At 38.4% G+C, this 21,548-nt stretch overlaps 1 protein-coding gene and 1 pseudogene across 7 annotated transcripts in view; one reads left to right on the top strand and one right to left on the bottom strand.

The window, feature by feature from the left end:
* The window catches only part of LOC143885472 (S-adenosylmethionine carrier 1, chloroplastic/mitochondrial-like), an 80,592-nt gene extending 70,685 nt beyond the window's left edge, over positions 1–9,907 (bottom strand). Inside the window, exons 1-3 of one of the 6 annotated variants that reach the window (XM_077389674.1) lie at positions 8,974–9,907; positions 4,181–4,330; positions 2,059–2,146 (exon numbers count right to left, since the gene is read on the bottom strand). In XM_077389674.1, coding sequence (XP_077245789.1) covers positions 2,059–2,128 — 70 coding nt within the window. In that variant the 5' untranslated portion in view covers positions 2,129–2,146; positions 4,181–4,330; positions 8,974–9,907. The remainder of the gene's footprint in view (positions 1–2,058; positions 2,147–4,180; positions 4,331–8,973) is intronic. The other 5 variants (XM_077389672.1, XM_077389671.1, XM_077389675.1 and 2 more) reach the window with 5 other exon arrangements.
* A 7,203-nt stretch (positions 9,908–17,110) lies between these two features.
* On the top strand, positions 17,111–20,302 carry LOC143885471 (protein argonaute 2 pseudogene; annotated as a pseudogene). The gene is made up of 2 exons (XR_013253280.1): positions 17,111–17,127; positions 18,783–20,302. The product of XR_013253280.1 is annotated as a protein argonaute 2 pseudogene (transcript).
* Positions 20,303–21,548: the final 1,246 nt, after the last annotated feature.

The following is a 21,548-nucleotide window of genomic DNA, read 5'->3' as shown; positions in this document are numbered from 1 at the left end:
GGGTTTGAAGGTTATGGAGTTAGGGTTTAGAGAGGAGAAACCCAAAAAAATGAGTTTGGAATTTTGGGTTTTACGGCAAATGAGAGGAGAAGAGAATGGTTTAGGGTTTAGCATGAGACGAGGGATAGATGGTGCCGAGAGAGACGAGAGGGATGAAGATGGAAACTTGAAACTCTTCTTCTTCTTTCTTCCCTAAGGATCTTGCTCTGATACCATGTTAGAATGAAGAATGGACGGAGAAGAGAGGAAGAAGAAGAGTGAGGGAGACGATAGTCAGATTCTCCACTAAGGAGCTCTCCCATGTAATGATGTATGTATAGAGCCCAAAATAGGGCAACATAGTACAAAAACTACAATACCCCTCACTTATACACGTAATGACCAAAATGCCCTTACACTCTTCAACAATATATATATATAATAAAAATAGGGAAATGATATCAACACTCCTGTCAGAAGATTTTCAAAGCAGTGACTAAACCATCTTCACCACATCCATCCTCACTACCTCATCTTTTCCAACATTTGCTGAGCTTCAAGTGTTTCTTCTTCAGCATGATGGATTGGCCATGTGATACCTCATCAAAGCCTCCAACACCTCAGCTTTTTAGGGCACCTTCGAGGTGTTGTATTAATCAAACACAAACCCACCTGAACAAGGACATGTACATGATTGATGTCAAGGTCAAGGATACCCCTATTACGAACAAAAGTAGAAGGCGTATTATCCCCAAGGATCACATGGAGGCAACTATCATCCTCAACCGGGACAAGGGCGGGGGATCAACGTGCACAGGAAGGCCTCCTCTCGCCACTCAGGCATTCACGTGGTTTGCTCTTCCACAGTGTTAATCAGTGTGTGCTCGTGGATCTGTTGAATCATACCACACTGCACCTCCTACACATATTTGTGATTGTCCTAATCACACTATTGTTGATCACTGTTGTCACTATTAACCTCAGCCTTCAATGCCTCACCAACAACTTTGGCTCACTACATGGTTATCTGGCAATCACCTCCCCTTCAAAAGCTCGTGTGTAGCGGGATACAGGAAAACTCATCACATTATCGATGATGCAAGAAACACGAAGTCATCTCTTTCATATTTTAGTTTCTTTTCCCATCATTCATGTTTGTAGTGTATTTTGTTGTGTTTAGGTTCCTTTGAAATCCATATGTCCATGTCATCCCTAATATACAACGTAATCTCTTGACAGTTCCCCATTTTCATTGCTGTTTTATCTTTACACCGACTTCTTCTCTTGTGAAGGATAAGTGAACAGGAAAGAACCCTACTAGAGGAACAGTTTGTGGCAACCTCTATTTTTTTAAAAGAGTCCTCTACGCAACCTTCGCAATCTGCTTTTGGGGTTGAGGTCTTCACTACATCAATGCATCCCCTCCCTTGTCTATGTGGCATAACCATTTGACCCACACAACTGCGAGTGTCTTACACAGTTTCAAAACTCCCCCTCATCATCGTGAACTCCCCAGAGTCGACTGCCTTTTAACTTGGTCGTGTTCTTGCTCAAGTCTACATTTTGCCCTACAAAGTCAATCAAAACTCCTTTGACTCTCCTGAGTTATGAGTTATATGGCCACATCAACCAAATACTAAGCTGCATCAATCGAATGCTCGACCCCATCGTTCCACGTCAACTAGGATTTTTTTGGCTGTGTTTTGACCCGTATCTGTGTTTTGAAACATTGGCCTTACATTATTTAGTTTCATAATCATTTATTTCATCATGTAATAAGAATACCATGTTACAAATGTGCCCCTGTTGTAAATTCGACAGACATGTGAACTCTTTTTCCATTCATAATAATATAAAGTCAAAAAGAAAAAAGGACCCATGAAATATTCCACATTTTTACAATCAAAATAAATACTTGAATTAAGCTACTTCAAAAGCAGCATGGAAAGGAATGTCCTAAAACTCTAACTGGGGATTGATAAGAGCTGCATTGTGTCAAATTTCTACTTCTTTTTTTAAATCCAACTTTTTTTTTTAAATCCAACTATGGTTGTTTAGAATTGGAAAAAGACTAGTTACCATGAAAGGATACAATTGAGGATATCGTCGGCGAGGTTTCGCGATCCATTGTCATGACCAGAGGACCCATCAAGGCCCAACAACTTTACTACGAAAATTAATAACAATATAAAAGTTAGATCACTTTATCAAATGCAAGGAAAAAAGTAATTTATCACAAGAAAGGATTAAAAGAGAGAGACGTGAGAGAGAGACAGAGAAACGAAAAGATTAGAATCCTGGTACATAAATAAAGGTTGCAGAGACTAAGGGAATTTTAATTAGCATGGTAATTTGCAAGGACTAGCTGTCTCAATATTTGCTTACTGGTGAATGTAAAATGAAAATTTGTGGGTAATGAAATTCCAGAAAACCCATTTCCATTAGTGCCCTAGTAGAAAATTCTCTATAGTCCACAACTATCATTCATGGTCTCATTTTGGTCAGCATAAAAGATGATAATTGATAATATATATATATATATATATATATATATATATATATATAGAAAACGGTTCCTACACATATGTGTAGATAAGTTATCTACACACTAGCTTAAAATACAGTGGGGGCCACATTATTTGGGTGATCCAAACCATTTATTTTTAAGGCCCTCACATAGATAGGGTGTCCACAAAAAATCAGATCCATAGGATCATCCTAACCATTCGAACTGTGGAGGCAAAAAATGGACTAATTTGTGAAGGTTTAAAGACATCCATTTTACCTCCACAAATCGTAGGGTTGGGATGATCCTATGGATCTGATTTTTTGTAGACACCCTATCTATGCGAGGGCCTTTAAAATGGATGGCTTGGATCACCCAAACAATGTGGGCCCCCACTGTATTTTAAGCTAGTGTGTAGAGAACTCTCTACACATATGTGTAGGAACCGTTTTCTCATATATATATATGAGAAAAGAGAAGGTACTCCCTGGAGTAGATAACTTATCTACTCCCTACCTTAAAATAACAGTTGGGGCCACATTATTTGGGTGATCCAAAGCATTCATTTGATGTGCCCTCACATAGATAGGGTGTGCCCAAAAAATCAGCTCGATAGGGTCATCCTAACCCTATGAACTGTGGAGGCAAAAAATGGACAGATTTGTGCAGGTTTATACACGTCCATTTTTGCCTCACAGTTCATAGGGTTAGGATGATCCTATCGAGCTGATTTTTTGGGCACACCCTATCTATATGAGGGCCCATCAAATGAATGCTTTGGATCACCCAAACAATGTGGCCCCAACTGTTATTTTAAGGTAGGGAGTAGATAAGTTATCTACTCCAGGGAGTACCTTCTCTTCTCTCTCTCTCTCTCTCTCTCTCTCTCTCTCTCTCTCTCTCTCTCTCTCTCTCTATATATATATATATATATATATATATATGGAAGAGTACCTTCTCTTCTCTCTCTCTCTCTCTCTCTCTCTCTCTCTCTCTCTCTCTCTCTCTCTCTCTCTCTATATATATATATATATATATATATATATATATATATATATGAGGAAACTGTTGGTGAGCTAGCTTGCCCAATCACATGGGTCCCACATTTTGGGGAGTGATCCAAACCATTCATTTGCAAGGCCTTATCATAGATAGGGGGTGTACCAAAAATCAGCTCCATAGGATCATCCTAACCCCTCCATTTGTGGAGGACAAAAATGGGGCAGATTTGTGTCTGTCCATTTTTGTCCTCCACAAATGGAGGGGTTAGGATGATCCTATGGAGCTGATTTTTGGTACACCCCCTATCTATGATAAGGCCTTGCAAATGAATGGTTTGGATCACTCCCCAAAATGTGGGACCCATGTGATTGGGCAAGCTAGCTCACCATAAGTTTGGTGAGCTTAAGCTCACCCACAGTTTCCTCATATATATATATATATATATATATATATATATATATATATATATATATATATATATATATATATATATATATATATATATATATATTATTGTTGCCCAAGAACTTAGAAAAAGCAATTTTTTTTAATCTTGTTTCTGATTCTAAAGAATTAGAATCATGTTTGGTAATTGACATAGGAAAAAATATTTTTTTTTGTTTTTACAATAGAATTGTGTTTGGCTGATAAAGTTTATTATTAATTACAATAACTGATCTAGAATGCACTCACTTAGTTGACCGGATCTGAACCCAAGAATTGATCGTTACTTTGCGGCAATTTGCAATATGCTAGTTATATGTTTCCTGGTAATAAATCCACAACTACGGGATCCTTTTTAGAGAAATGAGGAGGTGCTGTTTTGTATCTTGAACAATTGCCCTGCTCAGAATTGAAAACAGATAACTCGTCTAAGAAATCATACAACTTGGCCATGCATTCATAAGTCGCAATAGAGTTCAACTGACCCCAAAATTCAAAATTTTACCAGAATCATGGTTCGTTCAGAGTGGATGTGAAATGTACGCATCACTAAAACAGAGAAAATAATTACCAATTTTGTAAATTTTCAAATGAATGGAGGTCAAAGCAGACAATACACTTTACCATTCAAAAGAAAAAAAAGGCGGACTATACACTTTAAATGAAAACAGAACCCCTCTCTCAAAACATGTCAAAAACCAAAGCTTCAAATATGCTCATTTTGATGTATACTAATTTTCAAAACCTGCATAAAAAGTGTTTCTATCGGTGGATTTTGTTAAAAATAAATATATTATTTGTTCAAGTTTAGTAAGCGAAAAATGATTAGCAAAGTTACACAAGATGTGCATTATGTTAGTTCTTTCTGGCACTAATAAGCAAAAAGCAGAAGTAACAAGAAAGCCTAAGATGCATAACCTGAAAACAACAAAAAGAATAGACAGTCCATATGGACGGATCATTAAACAATCAATCCCATAACATGGTAGCCTATCAGGCTATCAGGGAAACTGTTGCCTTCTATGAACGTATAATCTCTAAATCTGTGAAGATATATATACTTGAAATTTCAATTTGGTAACAAGAAATGAGAAAATTCTTAAACTTAATTAATAACATAAAAGACTTTTTCTGAGCCCTGCAAAATGAACAATTAACATGGAGATTTTGAACAATGACTGGGCATGATATTTGAAACAAATTTCAAAAGCAATATAACATTCATATATCTATAGAAAAGCAAAAATTAGGGTTCCACTTTATCTCACAATAAGGGCATATTAGTGAACTAAAATGTTGTTTGTATCCTGTCACTGATCCTTTCATCTTCCCAAGAAAGTTTAGGTCTTGCGATTTATAAGAAACAATAAAAATGATTCCTACCTATCCCCATCTTATCAACCCCATTGGGATGTTAAATTTAAACATACTTTTATACTTTTACTCATGTTTTGAGATTTTTATGAGTAATTCAACATCCCAATGGCAATTAAATGATACTTAACGAGTGCCCTAGCAAAACCCAAAATAAATAAATTACTCCTCCAACATGGATTAAAACAGAAACCACTTAAAGCCCAGTTGAAGGAACAATTTTCCTACCACAGAATTTGCTGGAGAAAAAAATAATAATATAGAAAAATAGGAAGTAGAGAAAAGAAGAATACCCAGTTGCAAAAGATGGAATTTTCTTCTTTCTTTCTTTTTTCAGGCAGCGAATGGGGAGGAGATGAGAGGAGGGGATAGGGAGGGTTTAAGAAAGCCTCCGCCAAATTAACGAAATCTCCTCAATCCCAGTGAATGGTCGGTGAAGGGGATTTTATTGAAGAGGATCAATCCTAACGATCAATGGTGGGTCCCATATTATGTGGATAATTGAGACCATTGATCTGTTGGACCCAGGCAGCCCATGTCTTCCCGGTCCCCACACTATACAGACATCCCAAGATTAGGGTGTACAAAAATCAACAGCGTAGTTTCTCATATCAGACTTCGTCCATGTGGACTGGGTAAACTTAATTACACGCCACAATGGCACTTATGGACATATAGGGAAACGTGCATAACCCAAAAATGTTATAAGAAGGCGGTTATTGAAGATATTCACTGAAGCACGTTCACCCCAAAGGAGACAACCGGTCAAACGGGATCGAACTAGCATGATACTATACGTGGCATGTCTGTTGCAAGTTACAGGAAGGTGGAAGATGACCACCGGGACTATGGAGGATGTAAAAATAAGGTAACCCATCGTGGGTAGTTACCAAAATGTTTCCCTCCAAGCAAAAGGTGGGGTAATTGTGGACCCCATTCTCAAGGTGCCCGAGGGTCTCTCGATCTTCCACACGAATTAGAGAGCTCCGTTGCAGCTCTCTCAAATATAACGCCCTCACAGCATGAGTCATGGCGGGTGCAATACCTCTTGATTCGGAGTAAAAACTCAGAACCAAGACCTACCTAAATACAAAGAAAAGTCGTCATCCAGGGATTAAGGCCTGGAACCCATAAAATACTATGTTGCAACAGATAACCAGAGATGAAAAAGATTTGTGCCTGGTTACGAGTGGGGAAGGTGTTAGGCACCCTACTCACCCGAGCGAACTCGATCTCTTGTGCCATTTTTATTGCTTTTGAAGAATTTTGAACAAAAATCATGTGAAATGGGAACTGGCATCCCCGAGAAAAAGACGATTTATCTAAGCATGCATAACCCGGGGATGGGCAAAGAAAAGGAAAAACATCCATGTCCTATGGAGGGTTGATATCAGTATCACCTGACATTGGAAAGAACACTAGAATCCGCCGTCACCCCCTCTCAAATCCTCGGGGAGGCAGAGAAGACTAGAGCCAATCCAATATCAGATGACCCTGATACCTGTCTTCACTAATCCTAACTCATCACATTTAGAAAAGCAATAGACAACTACATGCATGCTACAGCAAGGCAGATAATCAGATATAATGAAATAAGATAAGCAAGTAAAACTACAGCTAAGAAGGTGATCAAGAGATAATCAACAGGTAAATGCTACAGCTAAGCATGCGAATAAGCAAGTAAATATTATGTGATGAGTAAATAAATGTTATAGCCAAGCATATGAATGAGCAATATGAGTAAAGTAAAGAAAGGCAAATAAGCTACAGCTAAGCATGACTGAATATGTAAATATAACTAAAGAGTAAACAATATATGCAAATAAGAAAACACAGTAACGTACCCATATACAATAGATAATGATAAACAATGAACATCAAACCCTAAAACTCTGAGAACCTGTAAAAATGTGCATAGGGTGACTTGGACCTGGATGACTGTCCAAGATGCCTACGTATCCAAGCCTCTTTTGGAATCAAGATCAACGTAGTTCGGTGACGCTATTCTAAGCTACGATGCATATTGTGCCTATAACCACTAAACTAGAATCGACCAACTAGACTGGACTGGTGATTAAAGCTTATTGAAGATGATTGAATTAAGTTTAAGTTGATTGTGGATTTTAGGACGCCCTATATGCTCCTACACTAAATGCAAGTTGAACCCCTAGACTAATGCAGGTGGGCCCCATCTCTATGTGTGACTAGGCTTTGTCTAAAGAAAAAGATGGGCTATCTAAGTGAACCCTATTCTAGTCATCAGTTGACGATGTGTACAACCGACCAGACAGACGCTCCTAACTGTAGGACTCCCCCATACTTTGAGGACAGACTCTTATTGCTAAAGAAAGAAGAATTTCTACTTTGAAAAGTTTGACAATATTTGTTTAAAAAGGTTTTTGAAAATGTTTGATTGGACTGGGGATAATGGTCCCAAACTGCCTACGTACCTCGTGGAAGATGATCAAGCCAACGTAGTTCGGAAACCGCTTTTTCAAAAAATGTTTTAGTTTTTTTTAATTGTTTTTATTGTTTTTTTTTTTTTTTGTGATTTTTACATTTTTTTTAATGTTTTTGTGTTTTTTATGTTTTTATCCCTTTTGATTAAAGGGGATTTTGGCTCAAGAGGTCGCCGTCTGTCATTGCCTAAACCCGAGGAAGATCACGAAGTGTCCCCAAAATCGATGGAATCCCGAAACTCGAAAAGGATCCTGAGGAACGTGCAAAGAATAATCCCGAAAAGAAAAAAAGCTCTTAACCCGGTGGAAATCCTACAAAGGGAGAGAAGATAGGAAGAGAGTAAGGGGTTTGGCTCAAGAGACATTGAATTGGCAGTACGATGAAGACCACTTGATATGCGGACCAAGTCCTCAATGGAGATGATTTGGTAGGCCCACAATCCCTTGGTAACTCAACGAAAATCACAGTATGAACTTTTAAATGGGTAGACCTATGGTTCTAAATGAAAATCATTTGGTTGGCATAAGACCACTCCGCAACACAATGAAAACAATGATGAGGATCAATCAATGGGCGGACCCAATGAAAGTTCCTAGATAAACTAATTCAGGGCTTTCAATGGAAATCATTTGAGAGACTCAAAACTTCCCTGGCAACACCATAAAATTTCAAGGGAAATCATCAAAGAGATATGCACAGTACAAACTTCTAGACAGATGAATCTAAAATTTTCAATAAGAATTATTTGCCGGATTGGATCCTATCGATCCTAACAACCTGATGAGGAGTAGAAATTTGCAGACTCTATAACTACCTCTAGCTAGTTATGTGGTATGTCCGAGGTTCCACAAAAGGGGTGATTAGTTTACCTATCCCGAAATTAAAACAATTATTTCAAAGAACAAGGCAAAGTAGAAACCCTCCTATATGATGACCCCATTCGAAATTCTTTGCATCCATTTTACCAAACAGTGGGTCTATAGCATGTAGGATTTTGAAATTTTCCCCAAAGCAGTTGGCATGCCTAAACATGATTTACTTGAAAACCGAACAAAACCTTAGAAATTTCATGCCAAATCACTTGATATTTTGTATTCTTCCCTAAACACACAATCAAATGAAAATTGGAATTGCACCTCTTACTCTACCCTAATCAATATGAATCATGTATAAAAAATGAACTGAAGAGAGGCCAAGGACATCATTACCTGGACTGTTGGGCAAGGATAATTAGAAGGATGTTTTGATGTTGGATTTGCTCAAGATAGGTGGCCGCTACAAGCCCTTTTTCGGTTGCAATGGCGATCGGATCCGATGTGAGTTTTTTGGGTAGATAGGGTCTGATGGAAGTATAGTGGGTTTGGATGGGGTGATGACTGCAATGGTATTGGGATTATAGATGGGATAAGTAAATGAGGGTGGAAGATGGGTTACATATTAGAGATGATGGATGGTAGGGATGGCTGAGATTGTGGAGAAGAAGGAAGAGGGTCTTGGTGGAGGTTGATGGTGGTGGTGATGGCCTCGGGTTCGCCGGATTTCATGGCCGTATGCTTGCCGGAGTTGGGGGAAGAAGATGATGAAGATGGGTTTCAAGGGTTTGAGAGGTAGAGATGAGAGGTGGCTGAGAGATGGGGCTGGAAATTTCTGATCTAATCGAGGAGGGTTTGGTGGAGGTTGCAAGCTCGGTTGGAGGGGATGGGGATACAGAATAGAAGAGGGTTTTGATGGTAGTAGTGGCTGCAACGGAGGCAAGAGGGGTGAAATTGGTGGCTATGTGAAGCAAAAAAATGGTGATAGAGGTGGTGGTGAATGGTCGGATTCCGGCAAGATTGCCGGAATCAATGGAGGTGAGATGGAGAAGATGGTGGAGAGGCTTCAGTACTCGAGTACCCTCTGCAATTTCTTCCCTCCTCTCTTAATTTCTCCTTCTACTAGCTAGGGTTTTTTATTCCTCTGACTTCTTTCAACAAAAGACCCTCTCCTGTTGTGAAAAACAGCCCCTCAAATCAGCCCCTAAAAACTTCCTGGTTTTTTGTAGCACACCCTTGCTTTCATACTTGCGCCCCAAATTTGGTCTTTCCCTTCTTTGATTATTTACACATGGGGGTTGGTATCAGCACACCTATGTTTGATATTTACACCCCCCGTCGATCTCGCCCGCTCTCCCTGCCTCTTCCTGCCTTAGATAAAGGAAAGTGATATATTTTGCCCCTTTTTCTTCTCCACGCAACCTCCTTAAATGCATTTATCACTACTCTTTTATCCTATCAGGATGTAATACACTTTTGCCCTCTCCTTTCACTCCTTGGACAGCCACATTTTGCTAATTCACTCCCCCCTACTTTCTCATTTTGTCATGTTATATGTGAGCGGGGGAGTCCTGATACTTGCACCAACTCAGCTCAGCTTTTAGTTTGGAAAGGTTGTGTATGTTTGCACACCCATGTTTTGATATCCACACAAGTTTGACTTGTCTTTTCCTTAATTTTTCACCCGTTTCTTATGAAATTTTGGGTTCTTCCGGAGATGGCAACAACTCTCGGGTAACCCTTTGCACATTATAAGATAAGGCGAGTTAATGAAAATTTCCAAACAAAGTTGAAAGGGGTAGGCTTCGAAATACGAGGATTCCAATAAAAGGGTGTGAATGCGGAATGCCTGAAACTTAGGATATTTTGCAATTTTCTAAATTTTTCACGACAAATGCAAAGGGGTCACAAGATCATCAAACAAAGGTTCAAATGAGTTCTGATGGATCACGGGACTTGGTTTTGGGAATCATGGCTTGGTTCCGGGGTCGATTCTCAAACATTTGGGACTAGATTTCAGGATTTGGGCATTAAGTTTTAGAACTGAGTTTCGGAAATTTTCTAGGATTCGGATCCTTCGGGGATTTATTTGATTTTAGAATTCCCAATTTGATTTCCGGGGGTCTAGGGTCCGATCAAAATAGGGTGTCTACAGTAATGAGGAGCAGTTACCTGAATAAAGCAACATAAGGAGACATCCGTCTTGAAGGAAGAGATCTCAGAACTAAAATCCAAAAATCATGTATTAGCATTTTTATCTTTGGGAAAAATACACATACACCCCCTCAACTTTCTGACGTTTTCAACAGTAACCCTGACTTTTCAAAGTCATCAACGACACCCCCTGACTGTTCACCGTCCATGAAGTAGGCGCCTTGACTTTTTACCCTATAGTTCAAAATTCATCAATGAGACCCTCTGACAATTTCTTCGCTCCCGTCAACCCGATCACGTAACAAGTATTATTGGAAACTAAGTCGTTGATGACTTCAAAAATTCAGGATTATTGTTGAAAATGTCAGAAAGTTAAGGGGGTGTATCTGTATTTTTCCCTTTATCTTTATCTTTTCAGTACATGTACCCTTTTTACTTTCCGTAGCTGTAGTTGTACTGAGATAAAGGACGCAATGGATTCATCTCCCCAGGTAGTCTTTCTCTTTAGTTTGTTTTATCACTCGCACTGGGGCTTGGTTTGTGCTTGTTTTATCGCTCGATTTGAGCCGGACGGTCTGTCAACCTTGAGGTTCTCCCACGCCCCGTGGGGCTAATGGAAACAATACATGTTCTAGAGAAATTCGTTGCTATATTTATTAATATTAAATGAAAAAACAAGAAAATACATATTTCCACTATGCCATGAGTACATGATTATATCTTTCTCTCATCTCCCATTCTCCCTCCTAATTATAACTCCTATGTAAATATATCAATTAAAATAATGACAAGAGTACGGTAATTTGTAAATATCTTTCGTTGCTCTTCAAATACCTTCAATGTTCCCTTGTGCCGCTTTGGCTCTATGATTCTGACCATCAGGAACCTGTTCATTGCCAATGGACATAGAGTAAGAGATGGGATCTCTAGAGGGATCCATTAGCACAGGTATATATGTAATAAACTGGAACAAAAGAATAAAACGAGATTAAATAATAACATGAAAATGTCTTGAATCAAATAAAGCCGTGTACCAAACCAAAGATGCATGAAAGCACCATCTACGAATCATCCATAAGCAATTCACCTGCTCTACTGACTTTGGAAGAGCTTGTGTAGGCATCATCGGTGAAACACGCGGGAGAGGATCAGAAGTCTTCTGCAATCCTCAACTATACGGCACTTTGGTTTCTCTCCAAAGCCTGAACACCAAATCTGTTTAGTGAAGCTCTAGGGAACGAGAGACCTGACTTGCTTGAGAAAAACTTCACTTGGAATCACTCAAGAACATCTAAAGAGAGAGCACTTAAGAGTTTTCAAATGAGACTTGAGGTGTGCTATTTATAGAGGTCCAAAGTGTCTCTTGAGTTAAGGAACAATAAATATTACTTGTTATTGAAATTCCAACGCCCATTTCTTGTTGGTAACAGGCAGAAGGGTTTAATACCTCCACCCGGCATTGTGAAGGTCCCTAAGACAGTTGTTAGCCTTGTGTTGAGAGACACCAGACCCTCGCCGAAGTAAAGGGAATTAACCACAAGGGTACCCTTTTCCTCTTTACCTCCTAAAACTTCGGCGACGAAATCCATCAGACGAAATTTTAGAAAATCTATGGTTGTGTTCCCCCACCAAGATCAGACAACCCCAATACGAAGGATAGCTAATACGGACGAAAAACGTCTTGTGGGAGTTTCAAATCATAATATCTATGTTTTTAAAATAAAAACATACACAAGCAATCATACAACCAACCATCCATCACATGGAAAAATCAGGAAACCATGGAAACAGAAACTAACAATAACACATTCATGAATCCAATTTGGTATCTTGGATTATAGGTATTCTCCCACTGACCTTATTTGAATAAGGGAATTCCTACAACGCCATATTACCAAATTGAGGGTGAACTATGGGCAATTAGGTGCTTTCGCACTAGGGAAAATCCGCCGACCTCAAGGCTAATTTTAAAAGGATTATATCTTTGATTTGCCTCATCAAATGAAGTTAAGTAGGTTTGTAATATCAGTATAGACGTTCGTCATCTGTTCAATCAAATTCCACCACCATCCGTCAGACTATCTATAACATCGTTATGCCACGATTCCTTCGATCCATCCATTGATCTCTAAGAGAGTGATCTCATTCTCAAAATTCTTGGACAAACATAAAATAAACTATAGTAGTGTCCCACACTAGCCTATTCCATCTATACATCAACAATAATCTCCATAGAAAACCAGCTGTCAGCACAACTACCCAGAGGGAGTACATTAATGAAATAGAAATTAAAATTATTACATTGAGGACTATAATGAATACAAACCAACAACATCATGAACTAGGAAAAATAATACCACGACCATTCATCACAATTTATTCATGCAACTTATAGAAGAATTGAGGTCCAACATCCTTTTTGCCCAATATTCACCAATATCGATTGATTCATGCAAAATTGAAGCTAATTAATTATTAACCAACATTCCAAAGTTACTGATTTTCATGAAAAAACTCGATAAAAATACTTTTTTAACACGTTTCAATTTTCATGAAAAACTCGATAAAAATACTTTTTTAACATGTTTCAAATTAGTACACAAAATTTCATGCGAAAATAAAATCGTTTGGTTAAGAAAAAACTCAAAATAGTCATATATCAAGGACTCACACGAATAGCATGATCATCGGAATAATCTAAGTAGGAAATAATTATTCCGAAGACCAACAAAAATTCTAACCATGCTACTAATATACCAAATCAGTATTTGAAAGATCTATACCTGAGTCATAAACTTTTCAAATCAGTTTGGGATAGAAAGAAAAAAGATCTGTTAATTCCGGTAGTGAAAAACTGCGCAATTCGCACAACTTCAAAAATTCACATCTCTCAATCTGCTTGTCGGATTTTGATGATTCTTGATGCGTTGTACTTGTATTTGAGTTTACTTTCCAATCATGTAAAAATACAAATTATCCATTAAGCAGATTGTTTCCACCAATCTTTACAGAAAAGTCCATATTCTATTAAATCACACAATAGGTCAGGAACCTCAGATAGCCGGGATAAACATTCGGCTCACAACGGATTACTGTATAATCTATCTTTGGTTCACTAACCTCCTAATTTATTCCCTAGTTAGCTCTGATACTACTTTGGAAGGGTTTTCACTGCCAAGCAAAATCGTTATGCGCAGCGGAACTAGACTCAAGATGATCTGATGGTAATTTAAATAAATACATAAAGAAATAAAAATAACTCACTTACAGCAGCAATGAAATATTTTGCGTGATCTACTCCTCGAACGGCCACGATCATTTCAAACGCTACGGACTTGCAAGTTGAATGGATGGATTCCTTCAAATCGCACGAAGGGAAATAGAGAACACTTGTTCTAATAGATATTATGATCCTATTAGAACCATGGATGGAAAAATAAAATCTATTGATGGAGCTTTTGTGTTTTTGCTCTTGAAAAAAAGAAGAAGAAAATAGAAAAAAAGAGAGAGAAGAGAGAAATTTCTTGGAAGTTTTTATGGGAGAGTGTACTGAATTCCAGCGTTCAATTCTGTCTCAAACATCCCCAAATCCCTTTTATATTGTTGTCTTTGGTTCTAATTTAGTTTCCTATTATCTCTCCTTAAAACTAGGAAACTAGCTTTTGCTTTTTAAAAATAAAGAAACCATGTTTTTGTGCAAAACCTAAATTATAGAAAGCAATGGGCGTGTTCTCAATATGGGGAACATGTTTTCCCCTTCTTTGAAAATGTTCCTTTTTAGTTTGCAAGGTAAATTCTAAAAAACATCTCCTAGTTGTCGAATTACCTCCCTACACGTAGACATGTGTTCGCTCACGATTGGGTGGCTATTTTTACACCCCCATAAGCTAGTGTCGGAGGAAAGTCCTTAGGGCAAATCCACTATATTAGATTGGTTTTTTATGACATCGGGAGCACCTTTTCCTATTCGCGGGGAACCCATGTGGAAAAATAGTTTTAGAATATCTCTCCTATAAAATCCGTACACATGATAAAATCGTAGTGGTTGATTTAATATCCGTGTGCTAGCGAGCCACAACAACAAATAGGGGTGTAGCTTGGGCTGGGCTCACCCCGAACCCGACGGGTTCTACTTGATTTTGGCTCGGGTTGGGTTGGAATTTCCTCAAATTGGGTTGGGAAAAGCTAACCTGATTTAATTTCAGGTTTGGTTAGCGTTGAGGCCTTGGCAACCCTATCCAAACCCGACATTGGTCCTCTAATTTATCTTGGTTTTCTTTGGTTATATTTTTTTCTTGGATTTTTTTATCTGGCCCTAGGTGAACCCGAATCCAACCCCACTCAACCCAACACAACTTGATGTTAGATGAGTTGGGTTAGGGTTGAGAGATTTAGAGGTGGGTTGGGTTAGGGTTGACCATCCTCAACCCGAGGCTTGGGTTGGGTCGGGTTAGGTTTGACGGAACAAAAGGTAGAAAAGCAAAATATGGAGAGAAGTAGAGAAACAGGAAGGAAGATGGAAGGCAACGACCACTAAAAGTCACTAAACAGAGTGTACGGATAAAACTGAACGCGGTTTGAAACAGGCCACAACTTATTTCCGAACCATCATCATTTGTGGGCCCCACCGGTTACACAAGCATTAAAAAACTTTGAAGCTTCTTTCTCTGGAATCTTCCCACTAATTTAGATGACTATTTTGCCCTTTATTGCTCTAGAAAGTTCCCACTAATTTAAAGGCTACGTTGCCCTTTATTGCTATAGAAACAAACTTCCTACTAATATAAACGACTACTTTGTCCTTTTCCATAGATGAGTGAGGATCAACGGTCTCTACTGCATGAAAAATCCAGCATATATGCGGGAATTAGGATGTCTAGTAATTTGAGATTTTATACTGTGTAAGCCCATATATTCTAGTATTTTTCACAAAATACTAGACAGTCCATACAGTCCATTGATGGGCTACAATGTAAATAGATTGTGCCCAAAAATCATTCCACAGGATGATCCCAACCTTCCAATCTATGGAGGTTTCCACGATACGTAGTTCATCGGAGGTATGGAGCCAATTTTTTTTGTTTGGCCTCAACCCGAATCCAACCCCACTCAACCAGCACGATTTGAGGTTAGATGAGTAGGGTTAGGGTTGAGAGATTTATAGGCAGGTTGGGTTAGGGTTGACCATTCTCAACCTGAGGCTTGGGTTGGGTTGGGTTAGGTTTGACCAAAAAAAAAGATAAAAGAGCTGAGGAAGACGGAAGGAAACGACCGCAAACAGATAGTGTACGGATGAAGCTGAACGTGGTTTGAAACGGGCCCACAAAATACTTCTATATGAGCTACATCATTTGTGGGCCCCACCGGTGTCACAAACACGCTGTGTTAAGCATTAATAAACTTTGAAGCCAAGCTTCTATCCCTAGAGACTAGAATCTTCCCACTAATTTAAATGACTCCTTAAACTTCCCGTTACTTTGCCCTTTAATGCTCTAGATACTTCCTACTAATTTAAATGACTGCTTTGTCCTTTTCCATAGATGAGTGAGGATCAACGGTCTCTATTGCATGAAAAATTCAGCATATATGCGGGAATTAGGGTGTCTAGTAATTTGAGATTTTATACTGTGTAAGCCCATATATATTCTAGTATTTTTCAAAAAATTCTAGGCCACAATGTAAATAGATTGTGCCCAAAAATCATTTCCATAGGATGAGCCCAACCTTCCAATCTATGGAGGTTTCCACGATACATAGTTCATCTATAGATCGGAGGGCTAGGATAATTCTATGGAGCCAAATTTTTTGGGCACAACCTATTTACATTGTAGCCCTTTAAATGGAAGGTTTGGATCATCCTATGGTGTGGGCAGTATGCAGTTCATCTATAGATCGGAGGGCTAGGATCATACTATGGAAACAATTTTTTGGGCACAACCTATTCACATTGGAGCCCATCAAATGGACAGTTTGGATCATCCTATGATGTGGGCCGTACGGTACTTTTTGAAAAAGAAAAAGAAAAAAGAAATACTTGACAATACGGTCTTACCCCATTTTAAATCTCTACTATATAACGGATACTTTATACACTAGATTTGAATACTGTGTAGAAACTTGGAGCCCAAACAAAAGGGCATTTCAGTCATTGCGGCATTTCAGTCATTGCACTCTCACAATCTCTCTCTCTCACTCTCTCCATTTGCTATAAATGCTCCCCTCTCTCGCTTATTTTCTTCCACGTCTCTCTCTCTCTCTCTTTGTTTAGTAGCACACAAGTAGTGGTGATGGAAAATCATTCTGGTCGAGCACGAGCCAAGGGCCCACAAAGGCATTCCAACCCAAATTCCGGTGACTTTTCAAGTTTTTCAGGCCATGGAGCTTCAGGCCCATCTGGTAATTTTCATCACATAAATAATTTAAGCCCGCTTTCTTTTTCATTCGTTAAAAATTAGGCGATTTTATATGGTGTAAGCCCTTATGGTCCCATATTTTTCAAAAAGTACTGTACGGACCACATCATACGATGATCCAAACCGTCCATGTGATGGAACACAACGTAAATAGGTTGTGCCCCAAAAAAAATCATTTCTATAGGAGTCCGATCTATAGAGTTTTCCATAATATGCAGTTTATCTGTAGATCGGAGGGTTGGGATCAACCGATTGAAATGATTTTCTGGGCACAACCTATTTATGTTATGGCCCATCACATGGACGGTTTGGATCATGCTGTAGTGGGTCTGTACAGTACTTTTTGAAAAATACGGGACTATAAGGGCTTACACCATAGAAAAACTATACCAGCTTCCCATCTTTTGGCTATTTTGTCTGGTAATTGTTGTAAAATAAATGTTTTTTTTGTCAACAAATTGCTTTTTAATTAGGAGTTTCTCGTAATTTTCATTGTTATTTGCTTAATTTACAGTGGATTTTATGATGAATATTTGGATCGTTTTAGGATTAACAGTTGCAAGAAAACCTCATGAAAATAAGGGCTTTTAACATTAAATTTTTATGAGTAGAAATAGCATAAGTAAATGTTTTAATTAGGATTGGAAATTTGCAATGTGATTGGGATTGATAGTTGAAGGAAAACCACACTAGAGAAATTTATATCCATAAGCTATTAATGAAATTTAATTGTGTAAGATATTTATTAGCAACAAAGAAATTTACATTAAAAAAGTATTTAATTTCTACTTTTCTTTCATTTTTCTACTTTTCTTATCTCCTTTTTTTTAATTAGATTTTATTTTATTTAGTTCTTATTTTTCTCTATTTTATTTCAGACTAAATTTTAATGTAATACACACAACACAACACATGTGAATAAAATCATTTTTCCTTTTTTCTTTCATTTCGTTTTTCTTGGTTGAATTTTTTGTATTTTTCGAATTTTGATTCATGGGTTTACAAGATTAGCTGATTTATCTATCTAATTAACAGAGATCAAGTTCAACCCTGAAATGATCATCCGTCACTATGATATTGACATCAAACTTGAGGAACCGTTCAGAACCAATACTAATGTTTCCAAATCGGATGCACTTATGATAGCAAACAAGATATTTTCTGAATACCCAACACAGTTTCCAAGTTCAGCCATAGCCTATGATGGCAAGAAGAACATCCACAGTGCAGTAGAACTACCAACTGGTAGATTCAAAGTGACAGTGTCCGAAGGAGAGGATATCAGTCCTCATACTTATACTTTTACTATAAAGCTAGTAAATTCTCTAGAGCTCAGAAGGATCTATGAAGGGATTCAACCATCAATCCTGAGGGCGATCCTACAAGGAATGGATGTGGTTAGTGCAAGTGATGGACCGCGTGGGTATGGACTTAACTCTTTAATGTCACATATTTGAATTTTTTTTCCTTTTGTCATTATTTGGTTCTTTCTCCTAAGGAATGATATTGGCTTATATATCATCTCTATCTTCTAACCGTTTCTGTAACCTGCAATTCATGAATCTCACTTGTTATACAGATAGTTCTTAATTTTCATTTACCTAACAATTTTCTTGCTCTCCTAAATTTTTTAAATAGGGGAGAGATTTATGAACGTTATGGTATTGCTGTGAGCAAGGAGATGTCAGAAATGACCGCCCGAGTTCTCAAACAACCTAATTTGAAACCTCCTCAAGGAGATGACCAATGGAACCTCCTTAATAACAAAGTTCTGAATAGAAATGGAAAGAAAATCGAGCGATGGGCAGTCCTCGACTTCAGCCAAAATCCCAAATATAGGAGGCACAAACCGATTTTTCGATCATTTCCTAAATATCTTGCCCAAAGGTGCAACAAACTTGGTATCCAGATGGTAGAGACTCCTCTGTTTTACCATCCATCAAATATGGACATGCTTTCCAACTACGATAAACTCAATGGACTCCTTACCTATGTTCATAAGCGTGCGGAGAGACGATTGCAGATTCTTATCTGTGTGATGGCAGAGCGCCACAATGGGTACAAGATTATCAAGCGAATTTGTGAGACAGAGATTGGAATCAAAACCCAGTGCTGTGTGAGCTACCTCGCAAACCAGCACAAATACCAATACCTCACTGACCTCGCCCTCAAGATCAGTTCCAAGGTTGGGGGCAGCTCCATCGGGCTCTTTAATCACCTCCCTCATCTCGATGATGATCGCCATGTTATCTTCATTGGTGCCAATGTCAACCACCCTAGTGGTTTTAACACTTCAAGCCCATCAATTGCCTCTGTTGCGGCCAGCATGAACTGGCCCGCCGTAAACCAATATGCTGCTAGGATCTGCGCACAGCCCCATTGCACTGAGAAGATACAAAAGCTTGGTGAGATGTGTTTGGAGCTTATACAAGCCTATGCTCGCATGAACAAGATCAAGCCAGGGAAGATTATTTTCTTTCGCAATGGGATTAGTGAGAGCGACAAGGTTCTGAGTGAAGAGCTGGATGATCTTAAGAAAGCTATCAAGTCAAATGGGTACTCCCCAACCATCACAGTCGTGGGGGTACAGAAGCCACATCTGATGAGGGCTTACCCCAAAGATGAGAGCCACGGTGGAAACAGAGATAACATCCCTGTGGGGACAGTTATCGACACAAAAATCGGTTTTGATTTTTGCACCCATAATCGGATCCTTGGCATGAGCGAGCCAAATCACTATCGCGCCCTCTGGGACGAGCATGGGTTTTCTTCGGACGAGATGCAAAGGCTCGTATACAACCTCTGTTACTCATTTTCCCACTGCAGCAAGCCAGTTTCATTGGTTCCTCCTGTCTACTATGCTGTTATTGCTGCCTACAGGGGGTGCCTCTACCATGAAGGGGTGGAGAATCTCATGTTCTTCGACATGTAGAAGGGATGTTTGGCAAGTGCTGGTAGGATCCATTCGCTACAAAGATTTGAGTATGTTGGGAAGAACTGTTCTAGGAGTATTTAGCAGATTTGTGGGGTTTGTTGCTTGAAGTTTAGGATGTTGATCGCTTGCTTTTTTGTGTGTTTCTTAAGATTTGTGGCTTGCTTGAGTGTGTTCTTTTCAGTCTAGTAATGTATAAATAAAGAATGAGGATATACTCTTCTTATGTTTGTGATTTTTATATTATGAATGCAAATTATCTTTAAAAAATAACAAATAGAGAGTGAGAGATATCTATAGTCCACTTATGCCCACGCTTAAGAATTGCAGGAAATAGGCATTCTTAACCATTCTACTAGTGCGGATGTCACTCATATTCTACCTATTGTTTTATTTTTTTAATTATCTATTTGTGGGTCATTGGCCAATGGCTAAGATTGTTCTGTCACTATGATTCATGGAATTGCATATTGCCACACATTTTTCAAATTGTATCATGCCACATGGACTGACTAGAGGGACAAGACAATAGTCTCCTTGTAATTTAAATCAAAATATGCAACACTACTAGTAGACGAGTGGCAGCCCAAAACCAACCAAAACACCTTCCAAACCCTATAAATTATGCAAATGGATCATAAAATTTGAGAGCAAGAGAAGGAATAAAAAAAATAAAATAAGAGAAAATGATTTTTTTTTTTTTTTTACCTACAAAAATTTGGTGAGTTTGAAAATTTCGTTAGTAGAGAGGAGTCCCATTGAGAGAAGAATACTCCTAGGAGAAATTTTATGATGAAAGGGTGTACAAACACGTAAAGATGGTGGGATGGAAGTATCACCCTTGATATTTGATCCAAAAAGTGAGCTGCTGTTGGATCAAATATCAAGAATGGGATCACCTTTACATGTGTTTGTACTCCTTTTTATCATATAACTTCTCTACTTCGAGAGAGGGCAACCTTAGGATCAGTTTGGATTGCAAGAAAATCATTTCCAAAGGAAAATATTTTATTGAGGAAATTTCATTCTTTACACAATTTAGAGGGAAATGCTATAATTATGGTTAATTTAGAGAGGTATTATCATAAATTAAAGGTCCTTCTCTAAATGAAAATTGAATAGGGTTGGTCCAAATTATCTTTTTTTAAAGGCTCAATTTATCTTTTTTCTTTGTAAAAAAGTACAAAATTTAAGAAACTTTTTTTCCGTTCCAAACTTTTCCCAAAAATTTCAGCAATCCAAACAAGGCTTATCGTAATATGAGATTTTATATCGGGAAATGATATTCTTCCCCCGCCCCGCCAAAGATGGCGTGAGAATGGTTCACTGCTTGAGGATAAATTCACCCCCTTTAACATTCTTAACCGGGCGTGGGGTGGGGGGAATATCATTTCCCTTTATATGGTCTGTGAACGTGAAGTCCAGTGGTTTTTTTATTTTCAGAAAGTACAGTGGCCCCACTTTACAGGATC

This window comes from Tasmannia lanceolata, unplaced genomic scaffold (assembly GCF_043159265.1).
Source record: "Tasmannia lanceolata isolate RefF3 unplaced genomic scaffold, GAP_Taslan_0.1 ptg000008l, whole genome shotgun sequence".
In the NCBI taxonomy this organism is placed as follows: Eukaryota; Viridiplantae; Streptophyta; class Magnoliopsida; order Canellales; family Winteraceae; genus Tasmannia; species Tasmannia lanceolata.
This window is presented reverse-complemented; position numbering and strand designations above follow the sequence as displayed.